Source organism: Eretmochelys imbricata, chromosome 15 (assembly GCF_965152235.1).
Source record: "Eretmochelys imbricata isolate rEreImb1 chromosome 15, rEreImb1.hap1, whole genome shotgun sequence".
NCBI lineage: Eukaryota > Metazoa > Chordata > Testudines > Cheloniidae > Eretmochelys > Eretmochelys imbricata.
This window is the reverse complement of record NC_135586.1, coordinates 25,826,941-25,847,447: the sequence shown is the minus strand read 5'-3', so window position 1 is coordinate 25,847,447 and position 20,507 is coordinate 25,826,941. Positions and strand designations below refer to the sequence as shown.

The 20,507-nt window shown below is 40.9% G+C and overlaps 1 protein-coding gene across 1 annotated transcript; it reads right to left on the bottom strand.

Moving 5' to 3' along the window:
* Positions 1-343: 343 nt before the first annotated feature.
* VPS37B (VPS37B subunit of ESCRT-I) lies at positions 344-20,140 on the bottom strand. The gene is made up of 4 exons (XM_077834742.1): positions 19,979-20,140; positions 4,697-4,868; positions 3,088-3,170; positions 344-1,538 (listed from the first exon to the last, which is right to left on the bottom strand). The coding sequence occupies exons 1-4, from the start codon at positions 20,081-20,083 to the stop codon at positions 1,035-1,037; spliced, it is 864 nt and encodes a 287-aa protein (XP_077690868.1). The 5' UTR covers positions 20,084-20,140; the 3' UTR covers positions 344-1,034.
* Between the last annotated feature and the right edge of the window lie 367 nt (positions 20,141-20,507).

Below are 20,507 nucleotides of genomic sequence, written 5' to 3'. Positions count from 1 at the left end.
AATTTAGGCCTAGCACTCTGGCTCCTAAAATCACAAGACAACGTCAAAAGTTACACTTGTGTAAAAAAAATTGCTTCTCAACCCCATGGCATGGGAAGAACAAATTAAGCAAAAAGTAAGCAGCTACCCTAACAGGCAAGGCAGGAAAGTGGGGAAAACAGAAGGAGGCTGGCGAGACTAGGTTCAAGAGGGTGTGGCCGGTGAAGTTTGTACAAAAATTTGAATTGGCACTACGAATAGTTTTCTTTACATGGCTTCCAGGATCAATCATCTAATAGAAAAAGATATTCGGTTACTTATTTCAAAAGACCAGGACTTTCAGGAAATGAACAATGTACAGAAGTGAAAGGTGTGCATATTTATTGTGAAAAACCCAAAGCAATAATAAATTTAGGAGTTAAAAATATTTTAAGAATTAATGGTTTTCAAAATAAGCTACTGAACATTTTCTGATTACCAGGCTCTGAGAACAAAGTTAGTGAACCCAGCCACCAATGTGGAGCCTTGGGTTTATTTCAAAGAATGCAGGTCATTTCCACTGCAGCTTTATGCTTAGCATTTAGATACAATGGTTACCATCCAAATACCAGAACTGACAGCACAGAAAATTCTTTTGAGATATAAATAGCTCACAATTAACCATGCTTAAAATCCAGTCGCAATGAGAACACAATACCACATCAGACAAGTATGCTATTTTCCTTAAAATCATTTACCATTACTGGAGTATTGAGTCTATACTTAGAATGCAAACAAATCCACTGCGTTGTTTCACAACTTGCCAGAGTTACAAAATTCAGCCCCACCACCTTCCTACAAAAAAATAGTTTACATAGTCACTGATTTTTAAGAAACAGACAAGAAAAGGATTACATTTACTGAGTGCAATTTCACAACCCCATGTTGCAGCCCAAACTTTGTGTTCCATTGTGCAAAGCACAGAGGTTTTCCATTGCCTATATTAAGTCTCTGGGAGGGAGAGATAAAGAACAAAAATTTAAGCACCAATACATGAGTTAGGCGTACTGATGTATTCACTGTAGGATAAAGCCAGGATGTGGTGGAAGACGAGGTGGTGGTCTTTGGGGCAGTGCTGGAGGGTACTGTGATACAAACTGAGATGGGTATCCTGGCTGTGGCATTTGACCTGCAGATTGAACTCCCGCTCGTGGGGGAAGGGGAGGGTATGGAGCTCCTGGATAAGGAAAAGCTGGTCCTGAATCCATTGCTGCAGTAAATGGAGTGGGGAGGCGTCCTGCTGGGACTGATGGAGGAGGTGGGGGTGGTATTCGCCGGGGCAAAACTGCAGGAGGAGTGTTTGCATCTGAAGAGTAGGAAGTTTGAGGTGCTGGTGTTGTCTCAGGTGCTTTTGGCTGAGGCTGCTGCTGAACCTGTGGAAGTCTCTGTCCCTTCAGCACCATCTCCTGGAGTTTCTCGATTTTTACACGTCGTAAGTGAGCCAGTTTACGTTTGCTCTGGTATTCATCAATGAATGAATCCAGGGATACTTCACCATCAAGAAACTTTTCTGCCATATTCTGTCAAACATTGAATAACCCTGTTAGAAAGTAATATGTTCTGAAGGAACCAGAAATAGCTTATATCCTAACAGCATTGTGTCTCCTTTCCTGTCATTTGTTCCAGCTTGGACATGGAAGACTGTATACTTTACAATTCCACGCAATATTTTTCTCAATTATTTCTCAGATGTATTTGATTTCATCTCTGTTCAGCTATCATTTTGTACCCAAGTCATGGTAGCAAGAAACATTTAAACCTAGCTCTTGCTTAGCAGGGCTCTCGTGTTTCCCTGACCTCTGGAAACATGTATGAATCACATTCAACAGTCTTCCAGATGGCTGGCCAAACCTGTCATTTTATGATTTAGCACTGTCAACACTGACCAGAAAACCACTTAGAACCCTGCAAGCAAGAACTGGTTCCAGCATTGGTAGAGAATCAGAGATCAGTATTAAGCCATGTTTTTAGTCTACTCATTCACACTGCTTGGACAAAGTGAGGCTTTGGTAAATGCTACTTTAATCAAGACAGGCGACAATACATTTCAATATAACCAATTATCATTTGCCCTGAAAATGACTTTTTGAGATTACAAGTCAGTTTTAAAAGGTTTGGTTATTACCCTTAACAAGCAATGTAGTAAAAACAAGCCAATGTCTCACACGCAATTCACAAATAGAGCCAACCACATCAATGCCTCTAAAAACTTGAGCACAGTGAGGGGTGACCAGAGACTAGACAGATATGGAAGGATCGTAATGGAATATTCCATTGCTGCTGAGGAGGCTTTCCTCCTACCCTAGAACACTGCACACTCTGTATCTTCATTACTGATATTACATTCTCAGTTTGAGCAAGACAGAATGGCTCACCTCTGTTTTTCATCTCGCCCAGACTCCAAGAGCGACTGACATTTTGTGTTAGATTAATACATGCACCTGGCAAACAACATTACACCTGGATGTTTATTTAAAGAGTTCTATACAGATATGCTATTAGGTTGAAAACAACCTGAGGGCACATCTACACTATGGGGACTATAGCAACACAGCTACGGCACCTTACCTATGCCAGCGTAACCCCATAGCACAGACAGCCTATAGTGATGGAAGGGGTTTTCCCATCGCTGTAGGAACACCACCTCCCTGAGTGATGGTAGCTAAGTCAACAGAAGGATTTTTCTGTTCACCTATCTGCATCTACACCAGGGATTAGGTTGACATGGCTACGGAACTCAAGGGTGTGAATTTTTCACACACACCCCCGAGGCCCGTAGCTATGTGCCTATGGCCTGAGCATGTTTTCACATGCAGCTAGAGAAGAATTATAGTATTTATGTTAAAAATCTTTAAAGTAAGCTTGCAATCCTTACTCAGACAAAATAATTCCCAGTGAACTCAACTTGCAAAAGTCTGAAGTGATGGTTTGGGCCCTATTCTTTGAAAATCCCTTAGATCTATGATATCTTTATCTGATAGTATGTTACAACTGTGTCTGTTCGAAGCCTTGTGTAACTGAGATGAGTAGCAGAATCTCTTATTTGCACTACATATGTACTGCCGTTACCTCAGTGTCTTCTTCAATCTTAGCCCCCTCTGTTTGAAGTAGTGCTAATAGTGTCTCCAGGGAAGCATTGCTGGATTGTTTATCTGTAATAATATGAAAAGAATAGTTAATGGAACAGCTGCTACAAGCGATAATTTCGGACTGAAATTATACAGTTCCGGTAAGTATAAGGCTTCTTTTAAAGGCCAAACATACTATTTGATTATTTACTCTTTGTTCTACTCCAGACAGGAGGATTCTAAGCAGAAAATTTTAATGTGTTTTCTGAGAATTTCATTTAAAAATTACCCACTACAGTAAACTGAAAAAAAATCAAATGAACTTAAGTTGGTAAATGTGTTAAGATAAAATGCTTCATAACGAAGTATGACACAAGAATATATTAAATGCAATATTATATTCAGTCAGTCTGAATTGTCATTGGTTGGACAATCTCAGGAAAAAAAATTGTGGTATTTTTAAACATCAAGTGAAATTTGATCATATTCAGACAAAAGATCAACAGTAGTTAGATATGTATGTTCTTTTAATCATAGAAAGGAATGTGTATTCCAATAATACATGCTCGTCTCTTTAGTTCTTTTTACTAGGTGGCAGAATATGTACTTAATAATTAAGGCGATGTTTTAGTCATGGGTACGTTTAGTAAAAGTCACGGACAGGTCACGAGCTCTGAGCACTGCCTCCACCCAGAGTGCTGGCTTTGCAGCTTCCATTGGCTGGGAACTGTGGCCAATAGGAACTGTGGGGGCGGTATCTGCAGGTGGAGGCAGTAAACATAGCTACCTGGCCACGCCTCCGCCTAGCAGCTGAGCGACAGGGGTGTCACCTCTTCCAGGGAGCCTCCCAGGTAAGCGCCACCCAGAGCCTGCCTCACCCCGTCCCGTGCCCCAACCCCCTGCCCCCTCCCACACCCAAACTCTGTTGCTGTTGGGGGGAGGGGGGAGCAGATGGTGGCCCAAGACTGCCCCAGCAGTGGGTGGTACGACTGGCACAGAGGCTGTGTGAGCTGCTGCTGAGCCAGGCACACAGGCCACTGAAGAAGTCATGGAGGGAATCCGTGACTTCTGTGACAAACTCGCAGCCTTATTAATCATCTCTGAGAACAGTGGTATTTGCCAGATCTACTATCGACTGTGAGCTCGTCAGGGGGCAAGGATGATTTTTTTTGTTCTGTGCTTGTAGAGTGCCTAACACAATGAAGTCCAGATCTATGACGAGGGCTCCTAAGTGCTATGGTAGTACACCGGACCCTCACTAGAACGTGGGATTTGGGATCCATGTGCAGGACCACGTTAAAATGAAATGCAATTAAAGTAATTAAATTGGGATCTATGGCCGCGACCACATTATATGTGAATTTGCACTATATCAATGCGCGGTCTAGTGAGGGTCCAGTGCACAAATAATAAATAATAATATAGAATGATCTATAATTCAAACATTACTATTTTGACACTTCAGTTCTTTTACACCTACAGATACTCTATATGCACACAGCTAAGAATTAGGGACATGCATCAGAAAAGAGTATATCTATCCATATTTTAGAATAATAGAGAAAAGTACAGGAAAATAGGAGACGTATAACCACAAGAACATGTTATACCTAGCTTGGTTTTCTTGATCTGATAGGCTTCAAAAAGAACCTGCAGCTCCTGATATTTTTGGGTCAAACTTGCTTTCAGAGTGTCCAATTTTGGTTGGTACAAAAGGTTGCCCTCAGCCAGACTACGGTTGCTGGCAAGAGTCATTTCCTTGCTAAGCTGAACATTTTGGGCCTGCAAAAGAAAGATGTGTAAGGTATAATGGGACAATGATATATTAGATAAATATTGATATATATGCACACAACACAAGACTTCTATAAATTCAACGGAGCAGCAAAATCCAAACTGAGTCATCCTCATCACCACTGAATCAGATCCTAAAACACATGCTGATATTTTTGGACAATGCATAGTAATCCAAAAAACTAAAGATGGGAAAGACCTATTCGGTCATCTTGTACATCCCTTATTCCAACCATTGTAGATTTGTTTCCTACCATATCTTCTGTGCTCTGTCCAGTCTAGTATGAAAATCCGTTTCAAAAAACTGTGCTTTAGCCTTATGATAAAAAAAAGTAACAAAGCAGCTCTAGAAGACACAGGTAAAATGTATATGGCAAGGAGCATATTAGAAATGCCTACAATAGAAAGGACTATTCTGGGAGAGGCACATGAATGCTGGAGACAAACTTAAAAGGAACTGGAGTACTTGTGGCACCTTAGAGACTAACAAATTTATTTGAGCAAAAGCTTCCGTGAGCTACAGCTCACTTCATCGGATGCATTCAGTGGAAAATTCAGTGGGGAGACTTATATACATAGAGAACATGAAACAATGGGTGTTACGATACACACTGTAACCAGAGTGATCACTTAAGGTGAGCTATTGCCAGCAGGACAGCTCGGGTGTGTGTGTGTCTTTTTGTAGTGGTAATCAAGGTGGGCCATTTCCAGCAATTGACAAGAATTTGCAAACTGGATACAAAAAACTTAGGCTTGAATAGAGACTGGGAGTGGATGGGTCGTTACACAAAGTAAATGTATTTCCCCGTGTTTATTCCCCCTCTCCACCCCCCACTGTTCCTCAGCCGTTCTTGTCAACTGCTGGAAATGGCCCACCTTGATTATCACTACAAAAGGTTTTCCCCTCCCCGCTCTCCTGCTGGTAATAGCTCACCTTAAGTGATCACTCTCATTACAGTGTGTATGGTAACACCCATTGTTTCATGTTCTCTATGTATATAAATCTCCCCACTGTATTTTCCACTGAATGCATCCGATGAAGTGAGCTGTAGCTCACGAAAGCTTATGCTCAGATAAATTTGTTAGTCTCCAAGGTGCCGCAAGTACTCCTTTTCTTTTTGTGAATACAGACTAACACGGCTGCTACTCTGAAACCTGTTAAAAGGAATTGCACCTCAACTATGGAAATCTCTACCACAGGAAATAAGAGTGGAATCAATCACTTTCAGAATGAAATTAAAGACTCATTTCTTTGATTTTGCTTTCATTTCCTTCACACAAGCAGAAAGCTTATGAAATAGTTGTCTCTGGCACAAAGTGGAAACGATGCAAAAAACATCCCCCTCCTCCTCCCTCCAGTTTAATCCTTCCAGTTGACACATCCTAGTTTGAATGACACTGTTCTCAAAGAATGAATGGCCAGTTCTCAAAAAGCAAGAAACAAAGACCACTGTAGGAGATATTCCAAGTTTGCCCAAAAACAGTAATTTTTCAATAAAGTCTTCATGAGACTTTGGGAAATTAGAGCATTGTGGGAAACGCTGCCTTGGCAGGATTTCAATTTAGACTTCAAAACAAGATTTAGACATCAAAGGGGAAAAATGTAAGAGATTTTATTTCAGCTGTTCAGTCTGAATCAACACCATGGTACTATTTCCCAATGGCCTGCTAGGGGGACTGATTCTCTGAAGCTTGCCTTTATTATTTAATCCAATGAAAGATCTTTACAACTTTCAGTAGTTTGTGTTCTTTGCCTGCTGGACTAACACAATGTCTACCCTCCCGCACTATGTAGTCTCACAAGAAATTTTATTTATTTCTTCATCCTCTTGTGCCTTTTCATAGGAAGATTTTGCGTGGTAAATTTGGGAGTACAGTGGTACACCAGTGTCCCTTGTGAAATGATCCCCGGTAACATGCCTCAAGGTGCATCACGCCTCACGCAAACACTGTAGGCAATTCAGGGCTAAGGCTCTATCAGCCTACGTCTGCTCTCCAACAGCTTTCAGCATTATGCTCCTCCTAGGGCCTGCCTCTGTGACCCCTCCTCCAACCACCACAGAACTGTGAGCTAGTTGCTCTACAGCATGAGGAGAAGAGCATTAGCAGATTCACCACACTGCACTTTGTTGACTAATCAATGCTCTAGGTGACTCTCCACACTATCAATGTGCTCCCTGATTAAATTCAAATGAACAATGATTAATTCCTCCCTCAAAAATCTCCAATCAGCTTTATACTAGAGAGAGTTGCACACTTTGTTACTTCTATAGGCTAAGTGTGAGCGCACTGCAAACACCAGGAGCTCCTTGCATCTCTGCATTCTCCCCACCCGACAAGTGACCTGTGTGCCACGCTCCTATCCCTTCTGTTTCAGACCCCCCTGCAGCCTTCACTCCCCCTCCCTCATACCACGGGATCTGTGTGCCCCAGCTGTCCCCTCCCCATGTCAGGGGCTCTGTCTCCCCTCATTCACTCCACCAGATCACAGGTGCTCTGTCTCTCCCCATTCTCCATTCCCCCACCATGCCAGGAGCCCAATAAAGATAGATTTAATAAGCAAATTACAACTTCCACTTCTGTTACCTAAAAGGTCTAAATATATTAGCCCCCATTAGTGTCTGCGTTCCTAAAATGTTTGGTTAAGTCAAAACTGCCAAAAAATCTCTCTGCATACATGACTTCTGGTTTCCCTTCTCCTTGAATTAAATTCAATTGTAATTCACTGTCCCCAGAGTGACCTTATTACTGAATTATTTTTTTAATTATGCAAGTTTTTCCATTTTGTTTATTGTTCTCTCCCTAACCCTCCCTGTGTTATCAGTTTTACTCCTTAATATTTCCGCCTTGTCCACCCCCATCTGTTTATTTTAGCTGCTGCTTCCTTCCTCTCATCTGCCTTTTATATAGACTCTATGCCAACGTCTGCCCATTTCCTAGTTTAACATTTAATTCTCCAATATGCCAGTGTGCATGCAGATTAAAACTTGGTATTTTTGATTAAATTGGTAGAGGGACTAAATCTTTCAAGACCAACAAATACAATGCCAATGTTTTGTAAGGTGCTTTAGACACACCTACATGTAGTATTTTGTGCAGTCATGTTATACAGAGATAGACAGATACTTTTAACAGTCAGGCCAAAGGACTCCTTCCAGTACAGAATGTCAATGACTACTAAGAACACGTCATGCCCAGCACCAAGACCAAAACCACCTTTTATCATTAAAAAACAGATTATACCAATATTATTCACGGATAGTAGTACCTTAATTAAGATGAATCCCATTTAATTCAGTAAGGACGCTTGTGGAGTACAATACTACTAAACATTAGAAAGGATGGAAGAATCTGGCCCACAGTACTTCGCATTTATATACCACTTTCTATCTTCAAAGCATTGTCTATATGTTAATGAATCCTCAGAAACATCTCTGAAGTTGGTATGTATGTATGAAATTCCCTATTTCTGAGCCGGGAAAGCTGGGAGTTCAAGTGACCTGTTCCATGCCACAGAGGGAGTGAGGATCAGAAGCCAAGTGTTCCTAGCTTCTAGTCCTGTGCTCAGACTGCATCAAAATAAAAATAATGTTTATTTGCAAAGTACTAAGAGCAGTGTCAACAATATCTTCAGAAGTAATGGTTACCTTTTGAAAGGTTCTGAATTGTGTGTAATGCTTTAATCTGCCAACTTCAAACACGGCCTAATGCTATATTTAAAATGCATATCATCCTTAGTACTTGAGGTATAGTAAGAGCTTTATTTTGCCTTTGTTTTTTGTACTCCTCTACCTGACCCATCTCATCCACTCAGCACACCAGTAAGTCAACAGTGATATGGATCCAAAACTCAAGTTATTTCTTTCATTTAGGACAAACTGAATTTGCTATTTTGTTTTACTTTCACAGGATTTTCCCCAGAATAAAGGGCAGCAAGAACCAACCACATATTTTCAACCTCATTCACTCCATTCCCTGAAGGGAAAAAAAAAAAAAATCACTCCTACCCAAATCCAATGCTATAAAGACTGTCTAATATTTCATGGTTGCTCCCATTTGTTCGTCCTCATCTTGCCATCTAAAGCACTGAAAAAAACTCCTGCAATGGTTTGTCATTCTTAAAAGCTTGAAAATAAGTTCTCTCCCGCAATTTTGCCAGATTCCATTTGCTCAACATCATTCCACCCTCTTTGCCCTTCCCTGGGTTTTGAATAGAACTGAAAAAACCATGCCTGTACATAGTTAACAACCTAATTTATACATCACCAGCTTCCCATCAACACATCTACCATCAGCACAACTTTTAACAGCTTAGATATCTGCTGAAGAAACAGGAGATGCACATTGTATATACAGGGACGAAAAAAAAATCTAAAATGCTTCTGTCCCTCACCTCACCAACGGAATATTAGACAAAGGCTTTCCCCATCACACCAATTTACAATCAAATCTAAGGACTAAAGATCTGTAAGGGTGGCTATAATTCTCAATTTATGAGTGGACTCTGATCTTCCTCAGGTTGGTCGAGCTGTTAAATACATATAACATAGCTAAGCAACACCTAGTGGGATAAAGGAGACAAAAATCTACAAATAGCTGAGAAGTGTAAACACCAGGAGGAAAAGGGATTATTTAATGTAATAAAGGGTGTAAAATTAGGAAAAGGAAAAAACTTAGAAGGGAAGAAAACCTTCTTAGTGAGAGGAGATGTGAAACGGTTTCTCAAGGAGTAGAGGCTTCATCTTTGGCATGTTTAACACTAGACAAAACTATAGTAAATGTACAAAAGGAAACAAACTGGTTTTGACACGCAGATGACAGACTGGATAACCTAACAGGTCTTTTCTAGCTCTATTCTATGATTTCATTACGTGAGCCTCACAGGCTGCCCTACCACTGTTGTGTAATGAAGGAATATTCCCTATTTCAAAACCTGCCCCATTCCCAACAACTGACACACAAGCCAATTAAAGTAACAGTAGTTTGGCAATTCAGTCAATTGACCAGTCAAATATTCCAACAACAGCACTCTGATGTAGGTGGCGGACTCCATTTCTGATTGCATCATGGTGTCATTGTTTCATCTTTTAGAGCTTCATTTCATTGTGCTTCATATTTTTCTGAGTTAAAATAACACGTTAAGTAACTTGGTTTTTGTGATTAGGCAGAAATATCTGAAGTTAAGCCTACTGGAGAACAAAAGTCCTCCTCGTTTTTGTCACTGTTCTCATAAATTAGTACTTTAAAATATTTGACCAATAATTTTTGGACAGGTCAAGTGCCCAACCCTGCAACAGCCTTTAAGTTACCTTGGAGAACACATTTAAATTATTATTGCTGGGAGGAAGAAGCATGGTCTGAAGGAAGGAGTCGGGTGACAGAGCTGGAGGGCCCCCAGTTCTAATCCTGGCTTTGGCACCGATTCACTTAGAATATGTCTACACAGCCAATGGCAACAAGTTCCCGAGCCCAGGTCGACAGACTCAGGCTTCCAGGGCTCACGCTATAGTGCTAAAAATAGCTAAGAAAACATTGGGGCTTGGCCTTGAGGTCTGAAGTCCAGGGAGAGGGCTGGCTTCAGAGCCTAAGCTGCAAGTTAAAAGTGCATTTTTTAGAGCAATAGCATGAGCCCCAAGAGCTTGAGTCAGTCAACCTGGGCTTGGAGGCTTGATGCTCTGGGCTGCCACTGGCTGTGTAGATGTACCCTGCGTGGCAACCTTAATTTTGTCCACCTCCAAAGAATGTAAAGTAAGTTAAACAATTTTACAATTAAGATTAAAAACATGGTTTTGGTCAAAATATTGCAATTTGTTATTTAAGGTTATTTTATTTAATTCAGAAGAAACAGATTCAAGAACTGCATTGTTCAGCATTATAAAAAATCAGGCCTCCAATATTACAATTAAGCTGTGAATGTTCTAAACTAACAACAGAACACTCATCTTCTTCCAATTAGTCTTCACAATTAAGCTTTGTCTACACTAGAAAGGGTTTGCCAACATAGCTGTACTAGAAAAGTCTCCTAGATGGAGACAGTTATTGCCGCTACAGCTTATACTAGTTCCTCAAACAAAATAAGCTATACTACGCCCAGACTAGAACTTTTGGGGCATATCTAAGTAGGCCAGCGGTGTGATTTTTCCACACCCATAACGGACATAGGTAAGCCAGCAAAACTTAAGTATAGACCAAGCCTTAGTAAATCTAGATATGAAATCTAAACCAAAAACTGTCTCAAGCAACCTCCCTCAGATCCCTTTCCAGCCAGCAGGGAGGAATGCTTTTTCAGCTACTTGTATGTGAGCCTTCCCTCTGAGACTTGCTCAGAAGAGATCAAATCTGGAAATTAAAACACAAACTACAAGCATTAGTTTTCAAGTACATAATCCAAGTATAGACAAATAGTTAAATTCAAATGAAACAAACCAGCAGCTCATAAAACAATTGCAGAATTGCCCATGGGATTGGTAGAGTACCTTAATGAAAGTTAGATAAAAATTTCAACATGCAATTTGAAACACAGACGCAGAGCACTGGTCAGAATTGGTAACAAGACAGTGCCACCTTATAGGGGGGATCTAAACTCATCCTTCTAATTTAACTACTTGAGCTTTCACCAAAACCCACTGAATGTTCAATGCAACAATACTGAGCTAATCAGAAGAGGGACCTAATGACAGAGGGATTGCTTAATGCTGAGTGGGTCATTCTGAAACTAAATATATATAATTAAAAAGGCAAAAGACTATGCGGCAAGAAATTGAAACCATGGTCACACATACCTAGGCATATATTTTTTAAGAGAGCAAAACCCTGATTTTGCTGCCTTGCCAAAGAAGCTTGTTCAACACTTAAAAACACTGGTTTACATAAGAGATTCTCCAAGACTCATTTGTCTGGCGCAATGGTGGTCAGTTACTGTGTAGTTTAGTTTTAGAATGTGTGTTCCTAAGGGAACAATTCCAAACCAGATACCTATTGTAATGCAAGGTCTGAATGAGACTAACCCCAACTAGCCACAAAGTCTGGCAAATCCTACCATAATTATAATCTTGCATTGGCAGGCAATGCAGTAAATACACTGTCAGCATTTCCATTAAAAATCTTTATTTTAAGTGAATTATAAATTCACAAAAAAATGTTCCAAGTTGCATCCCTTAACCTGCTTTAGATTTAACTCTCACACACACTAATTTCAGGCTTCCCTTCCCAACCCCACATACCCTAATACACCCACCTTTCGTCCTCTCTTTTCTTTTGCCACTGTTGTACAAACACAAAAGGAAATAGCCAAAATAAGAAGCTATGTTAAGACAGTGCTAAGTCTTCCTTAAAGCAGGACAGCAAATTTTTAATATTTGATTAGTAACATATTCTTACAGTAATTGTTTAAATGGTCAAGGAATTTTAGCATCTGGAAATTTGGTTAAAACTTGGTTAAAAGGCAGTGTTTATACATACACAACAGTTCCTTGTGTTTTAAGTATGTTAGAAAACAAGAGATGCTTATCAAATAGGTATGTAGATTAAACTGTGTAAAAGAAAATTGCCCAAATGTGACAATTTCTTATTTGAAAATTATTTTTATTGCAACATACTTAACCTTAGATGCAAGGAGGTTCTGTCTACACTGGAGACATTTAGCAAAGTAACTCCCATTCTGCTACCTCCAGACCTGATATCACTGGTAGGAGATCCGGTGTAGACAAAACTCTAGCTGCTGCTGGCATTTTATTACCAGAGGGAAATTTTTGCAAAAATTCTTTAGTATAAACACAGGGAGTATTTCAGAAAAGCAAGAGCAAAGTTTGTACTTATGAACAAGTTGGTAGTCCACATTTCTAAGATACATGTTGGTACTTTGGCAGGTTTCCTTTATTTTTACAAACTGAAGTCCATTGAACCAGCACCGAATACCAGTTCTGCACCCTCTGTCTTTTCATAATACCAGTGTTTCAGTGCATGAGTACACTTGGGACTTGTGGCATAAAGTGAAACTGGTATGATCATAGTTTTACTTGCTCTAAAATGCTGCATGTGCAGCATACTGCAAGACTAACCATTATTACTCTCACTTTTCAAATTTGAACCTAAAAGATGAGGACTTTCCTCAATAGTTTTTCCTCCTCATTTTGTATCCCCCACTACTTTCACATCTACTAAGTGGAGTTCCAGAGAGTCTAGCTTTAGATAATCTACTGAAAGCAACAAATTAATATGTTCCTCTGAGTCCATGCTAAACAAAAACCCTTTGTCATGTATTCATTGTCAGGTGGAGGAAAAATGTTAACTTAAATTTACGCACTGAAATACATCACTGAAGTGCTTTTTTATTAAACTTGTTGATTAAGTTAATAGAAGGAGGCACATTTTCCCTTAACATCAGACTCAGATTTTATACTCTGCACATACTGTATTTAAAGCTACAACACCCCCCTCTTTTTGTGCACTCAAAACCCTTGTTCCAAAAGATTGAATATATTAGATTTTAGGGCCTTGTGGGAAAGGCAGACTGAAGCCGTCTCCCTCAGCTTCTACACATTACAACATTTATTCACTTTGTTTCAGTGGTAGTGTATGAACTCTATCATGTAGCACAGAATCCAAGCATTCACTCAAATACGTAGGATGGGATGAGATGCATGGATCAAAAACCTATAACAGCAGAGTCTGGCTGATTCAGTCCAAGTTCTTAATATTTAACATTTACACTGCTCCTGCACTGCGGAGCCAACCAGGTCAGGAACCTATTGGGCTAGGTGCTGTAGAAATAGATAATAAATGGCAGTACCTGTCCCATAGAACTAAATCATCAGGTTATTGTGGATATTTAGCATAAATTTTCTCTGGGTTGTTTCTGACATCTTATTTAGATTTAGTACTGATTTATTTATAGTATATGGAACTATCCCAAAATATACCAATTTGAGTTTAAACTTTGATACCTCTCTCTCCAAAATTACAAAGATTAGCTGTTGAAGAAACAGTGAGGCCATCTGATCTCCTGCCTCCTGTCTTTCAGGGTGGTATATTAAGGCCCAAGTTCTGCCGAAAGAGCAGTAACAGCAGCCTGAAGATATGAACCGGAAGGATGGCGTTGTTGGTTAAGGCACTGGACTAGAACTCAAGAGACCCAGGCTCAATTCCTGGCTCTGTCACTGACTTCCTGGGTGACCAAGAACAAATTACATAAACCCATCATTCCTTATGCATAGAGTGGGGATAACTACCTCATTGGAGTGTTGCAGGAGTTAAAATATATGTAAGACAATATTATGGCAATGAGCACCGTAAAGCAGACTATAAATAAGTGCAGAGGCACGCCAGTCTTCCCTCCTGGCTAGTGTTTCGATGATCTGACGACAGTGGTAGAAATATCTGCTGCCAGTCTTCACTAGTGCTTCCACTGGCACAACTGCACTGATGACAGTACAGTGAAGAGCAGTACAAAGTCTTCAGGGCAAGTACACTATCTTATTTGTCTGTGATGCAACCAGCACATTTTGGGGTACACTATAACTGAATGAGAAAATTTATGAACTGCCTGTTAGCAGTTCTATAAACAAAACCCAGAACAAAAGAGAAAACTATTTTACTTAGCAACTGATAAACAGATTAACAGAAGCTGAAACTATTATTGTATTTGTGGACATTTTAATCCACTTTGCTTGAGCTTGTTGGTAGATTAATTTATGAATTTCAGGGGGGAAAAACATTATATAGTTATGAGAATTGGAACAGATTTACATACTATGTATATTTTAAAATTAGGAACAAAATGTACAGCAACAATGCAAGAGGTCAACCATCAGAGTGATGCTCAACAAACGTGGAGGGATGGATCAATCCTGGAACAGTAAAAGAGAGAACTAGAACAGAGGAGGAAAGGGTTCAGCCTTCTTACATAATAGCCTTTATAAGAGAGTCCATCAGTGTTGGTGAGTTATATGTACACTATAAAATTGGATGGTTTATAAAATACGTATTTATAATTAGAGCTGTTGATTAATGCAATTAACTCACGCGATTAACTCAAAAAAATTAATTGCAATTTTAAAAATTAATCTTGCGATGCCAGCTACAACAGTGCCATGAGAATACCTGTTCTCACTTTCAGGTGACGTAAACAAGAAGCGGGCAGCATTATCTCCTGCAAATGTAACCAAACTTGTTTGTTTGAGCGATTGGCTAGACAAGAAGTAGGACTAAGTGGACTTGTAGGCTCTAAAATTTTACAATGTTTTATTTTTGAATGCAGTTTTTTGGTACATAATTCTACATTTGCAAGTTCAACTTTCATGATAAAGAGATTGTACTACAGTACTTGTATTAGGTGAACTGAAAAATACTCTCTCGTTTTTTTACCGTTGTGACAAAGTCAGGCTGGACGACTGCAAGAGTGTCTGGGAAGGCAGCCATATTAGCCCTATAATGTTAAAGGCCCTCTTCCATATAAACTGAGAAGGGGTTACCTCAGGTCAATTAGGAACACCTGGACCCAGTTAAAGGCTGCCTGAGACCTTTTAAAACCAGGAGGGAGAGAGAGAGAGACAAGCTGCTACCAGGCTAGTGGCAGCAGGGAAGTAAGCTTCTCCAGGAGGGGAGGCTGTGCTCCTCCCCATAGGGGAAGCAGACAAGCCTGAGTGCCTGCTCAGGGAAGGACTGACATCCCGGGACAGGCTACAGGGCGACACCCAGCCCCATTGAGGAGGCAGGGGAAGGTATCACCCTTTGTTTGTATGTGTATGGGACCATTCCGCTTTTTTCTGGTGGAGGATCACCCCGTAGGCCTACCCAGGAAATACAGCCCGGGGGGGAGAGACCAACACTGCCCAGAATGGGGTTGGGCTGATTTACCCTAGGCCTGTCATCGCCAGAGGGGGAAGTTCTTGGTCTGGCGAGACGAAGGAGGTGCCTTGCCACACAGTGCAAATATTTATAATAGAAAATAAATATAAAATGAACACTGTACCCTTTGTATTCTGTGTTGTAACTGAAATCAGTATATTTGAAAAAGAAGAAAACATCCAAAAATATTTAAATAAATGGTATTCTATTATTAACAGTGCAATTAATCACACGATTGAGATTAATTTTTTTAATTGCTTGACAGCCCTCTTGATAACATGTAATTCACCTTTCAAAATAAGACCTTTAATAAAGTTTAAATTATTTATTTTCTTGTGGTAACTATAATTACATTAAAGATGACAATATACAGGGCAGTAATTATGGTATAAAGAAAACATTTTTACATCAGAAGAAAGCACAAAACAGTAATTTGTGCTTGTTAGATGTAGGCAATTTATTAACTTGACTCTTAAGAAAAAATAATCTGTAGTTGTAGGCATATTTAATTCCTAACATTGTAACTAAATTTCATGTTGGCCAATCAGTACATAACCACATACACAATGTGGTTTTAAAACAGGATTACAGGTTTCAGAGTAGCAGCCGTGTTAGTCTGTATCCGCAAAAAGAAAAAGAGTGCTTGTGGCACCTTAGAGATTAACAAATTTATTTGAGCATAAGCTTTTGTGAGCTACAGCTCACTTCATTGGATGCATGTCATGCAATAAATTTGTTAGTCTCTAAGGTGCCACAAGTAAAACAGGATTAGGGATCCAAGAAATCTGGGCATCTATTTACTTGGTTTAAGCTTGAGTTTTTAATCACCAGTTCTTTTCAAGCAGCTTTTGAGAAAAAGACTACACTTGAAAACTCTCCTGTGCTTACTGCTGTACTTTGAAGTCATGGGGATGATGAGGAAATTACATTTTTAGCTTCTTGATTTTACATATTTAAATGCATAGACAGTGTATGCTTTTGCCAGTTGTATTTTGTAACATTTTAAAGAACTGCAGAGTTCAATATCATGATGGTTCACTGTTACTAATGTATAGTTCCAACACATGTACCAAGGGAAAAATCCATATTCACATGGAACCTGAGAAGGTTTCTGGATCTTCTATTACTCAGATCACACATATACTGCCATTAGCTGCTCAACTCAGTTCAGAATCTGTCACACTGAGACTCTCTGATTTATGTAAACACAGTACTATTATTCCACGAAGATTAATATTGTAGATTTCTTATGTACTAAAAGATTAAACCCAAAGGCTTATAAAATTCAGAAGAACTTTAACAGATTAGGAGCCCAGTTAGAAAATTGGCTTCCTTCCTCATTCTAACAGATAAGATGTTCTCTGTTCAAGTGTTAAAAGCCTACAGGCTTCAAAAACAACCTTAGAAAGGATATGTCTACACTGCCCACATTACAGCACGGCCACATTCCTTTAATATAGAGGCTGGTTAATTTTAGCTTTCAGAAAAAAATCCAAAAGGCTTCCCAAATCTTTCTCCTTGTTGTGAGCAAAATATTGTTCTATGATGAGCTGGGTTCTTCTTACAATAAGGACAACAAAGGATTTGTCAATTGTGGAATAACTAGCTCCAGTCAATTTTGCCAGTGAAAAAACTAAGTGACCTCAAAATTATGTCCCTGGAAGCATGACTTATGAGCATGCTCAATTAAAATTATTCCTTGTAGGGACTTGGGGCTTAACCCAGCACCATGATGTATATGAATGGATCCCACCTGGTCTCCTCATGGGTACAGGGGTCCACTCATGTGCACAACATTGCTGGATCAGGACTCTGTATTGCAAACGCAATTATACTCAAAAAAGTTTAAGTAAATAACTGGAGGAAGACAAATTTTACCAGAACACTAGAAAACTTTAAACGAACAATATGATAGCTGGCACACAGTTAAATCCAAATTATTAAAATTTGTGATTTCACCATTTTTAGGACTGCACTGAGAACAGAGAAGGGACATCTCACAGCACTCATTAGTAAGAGCTAACCACCCCGAATTGGGCAAATATGTTTTTAATTGAATGGACTCTGGTAAAGCCTCTATACACACAATTAAAATAAGGACTATACTATAGCAGACAGTAACATAGTTGTGTTTTGGCCCAACACTGAATACCTTCAAACCTAGCCACACATTCCAGACACCACAAAATATTCCCTCAGGCCTGAGGAACTTTACTCTACAATTTAAAATGTTTCTCTTGCCAACTAAAGAGGAAAACCATAGGATCAACTTTAGAATACCATCTAGTTCTACAGACTGAAAAGGGTTTCTACCATTTTTATCTCACGCTAGTCTCCCACAACACACATCCAGTTTTGACTTGTACATCCTGAAAAAAATTACACACCCTATGGGCCAGATCCTCAACTGGCATAGATTGTCAGATTCCACTGAAAGGTGCAACACCAATTTATGCCATCTGAGAATCTGGCCCATTATCTCAGACTGAAGAATAACCCTGTTGAATTCACTTCACATTTAGTAACAGGATTTCATTAGACTGTCAATGTTCTCATATGATGTATTACAATCTCTAAGTTCTCTGCACACCCAAGTTATTACAGCAATAAAGCTAATAAATAAATACTGTTTCTTTAACATTAAACTGACTGGCAAACCCACAGGAGAAAGGAAATTCACTTATGTCTGGCACTCCCCAAATCACCTACTTATTTCCATATTTCGCATTTTGCAATATGTAATGCAACAGGTAATCACAAAAGGGTGCACTACAGTATTTATTTCAGACTCATCTTTGAACATGTTTCAATTTGTGTTACTTCCTTAACAGAATGATATAACAAGACTCAGTGTCAGCCCCGTATGATTGCATAAGGATAAGTGCATAAGGATATGAGTTCATGCAGATAAACTAAGAAAAACTTTAAGTTGTTTTCTTTAAAGCAGATCTCCCAACTGCCACCAACTTTCCTCCCATGGCTTAACACTGCATTTAAAAAAGCACTATCCTAAATCTAGTGAGGAACACAATGGTCTCTGGTACATCTATGCTTCTTTAATAATTTTATTTACGAAGAGGCTCTCTCTCATAATTGAAACATCTGTGAAATTTTGAGGGAGGACCTGTGATCTTGTAAAACTGAATTAGCCTTATATCAGACTACAGCATACAGTATTCACACAGATATTAACAATTAACAGACACTAATTTTAAGAGTATACCCAGTCCAAATTTACTAAGGATCTAATACACTAACAAAAGAAATATGTAAAAAGCAGCACCAAAACTCAACTAATTTTTTCTTCTGCATTCAGCATACACACAGCGCCACATGGAATTCTCTTTCCTGTCAGCTTGAAAAAACAGTTGCTCTTAGACTGAGAGCATAAACATGTTTTATTCTAGAGCACAATTTTTTTATGCCCAAGGCACAAAAACCATGGAAACAAGAGGTGTATTAATGGAAAGACTGATACAATCTCAGCTACAGTGGTGTCTCTATAGTTGAGTACAGTGATCTGTTCAGTACTTTCCACATTTCAAACCCATAGCCTAGGCTGGCTTTGCGCTTTATGTACTAGCCAGGAAGAACAGAGCAGAAACGCTCCCTTGTAGACAACCAACAAACAAAAGAGAATATGATAGGGAACAGAAAAGAGTCAACACCCAGAGGTACCTTCTTTGATCTGCTGTTGGGACACAGCAACTCAAATAAAGAGGAAAAAGGTCACCTGCTTTTAAGTGACAATGGCGAGGGGCGGGGAGCTACACCCAAGACTGGAAGCTGTGACCCCAGGAGCTCATCACATTTACCAAGTTATAATGGAGAGCACCAAATGCAAAGGGGAGGTGGGACCCCGCAATCCCTGGGTCGGGGAGAGGGGCAGTAGGTTTCTTTAACCTGCCCCATCAATCACTCTCCTTGGTGGAGGAGCCTAACCCTACCCCCCCCCAAATCAACCAGGAGCCAGAGTGAGCTCAGGGAGCTCCGAGCCGGTCCGGGGGGGGGGGGTCACTATCTCCCCTCGGCTGCGGGGAGGCCCGGGGCAGACGCCCCCCCACAGGCGGGATTTCCTGGCGACAGGACGAGAAGTAGCCCGCAAAGGGCCCCCCCCACCCCGCACCAGGCCCGCGCCCCCCACCATCACGTCCCTTCCGCCCGCCCCACCCCCGCAGTGTCAGCCTCCCCCCTCCCAAAGCCGGCTCGCGCCCACTGCCCCGGGCCCGTCGCCCCAGCGCCCCGCTCACCTCGTCCATCCCCAGGGCCATGCCCTGCAGCTGCTCCTCGTCCTCCAGCAGCTCGTTGAGCTGACACAGAGTCAGACCCTCCAGGAGCCGCGTGTCCACCGCCATCCCGGCCGCGCCGCTCCGAGCCGCCGCCGCCTGCTCCGCCCGGGCCCTGCTCCGGCAGCCGCCACCAAACCGGAAGTGCCGCTGCGGTTGCTCCCCGTGCGGGTGGGTAGAGGGTGACGCCCCGCGACCCGCAGCGCCCCCTGCAGGAGAGGGACAGTTAGGGCGCGCGCGGGGGTGAGGGAGGGAGACTCTGGGGCTGGGGCTCACTGAGGGGGAGACGCTGGGAGGGGAGCTGGGGGTCAATGAGGGGGAGATATTAGATGGGGAGTTGGGGGGGTCACTGGGAAGGGTCACTGAGGGGAGACACCAGGAGGGGAGCAGGGGTCACTGAGGGGGAGACACTAGCAGGGGAGCTGGGGGGGTCACTGAGAGGGAGACAGGAGGAGGGGAGCAGGGGGTCCCTGGGAGAGGAGCAGGGGTCACT

Excerpts from the sequence above, each read along its gene's own strand:
- VPS37B (XM_077834742.1), bottom strand. The coding sequence starts at position 20,083 with ATGGCGGTGGACACGCGGCTCCTGGAGGGTCTGACTCTGTGTCAGCTC. Across the intron at positions 4,869-19,978 it reads TGGCCCTGGGGATGGACGAG|GCCCAAAATGTTCAGCTTAG; the intron begins GTGAGCGGGGCG and ends TTTCTTTTGCAG. Across the intron at positions 3,171-4,696 it reads GATCAAGAAAACCAAGCTAG|ATAAACAATCCAGCAATGCT; the intron begins GTATAACATGTT and ends ATATTATTACAG.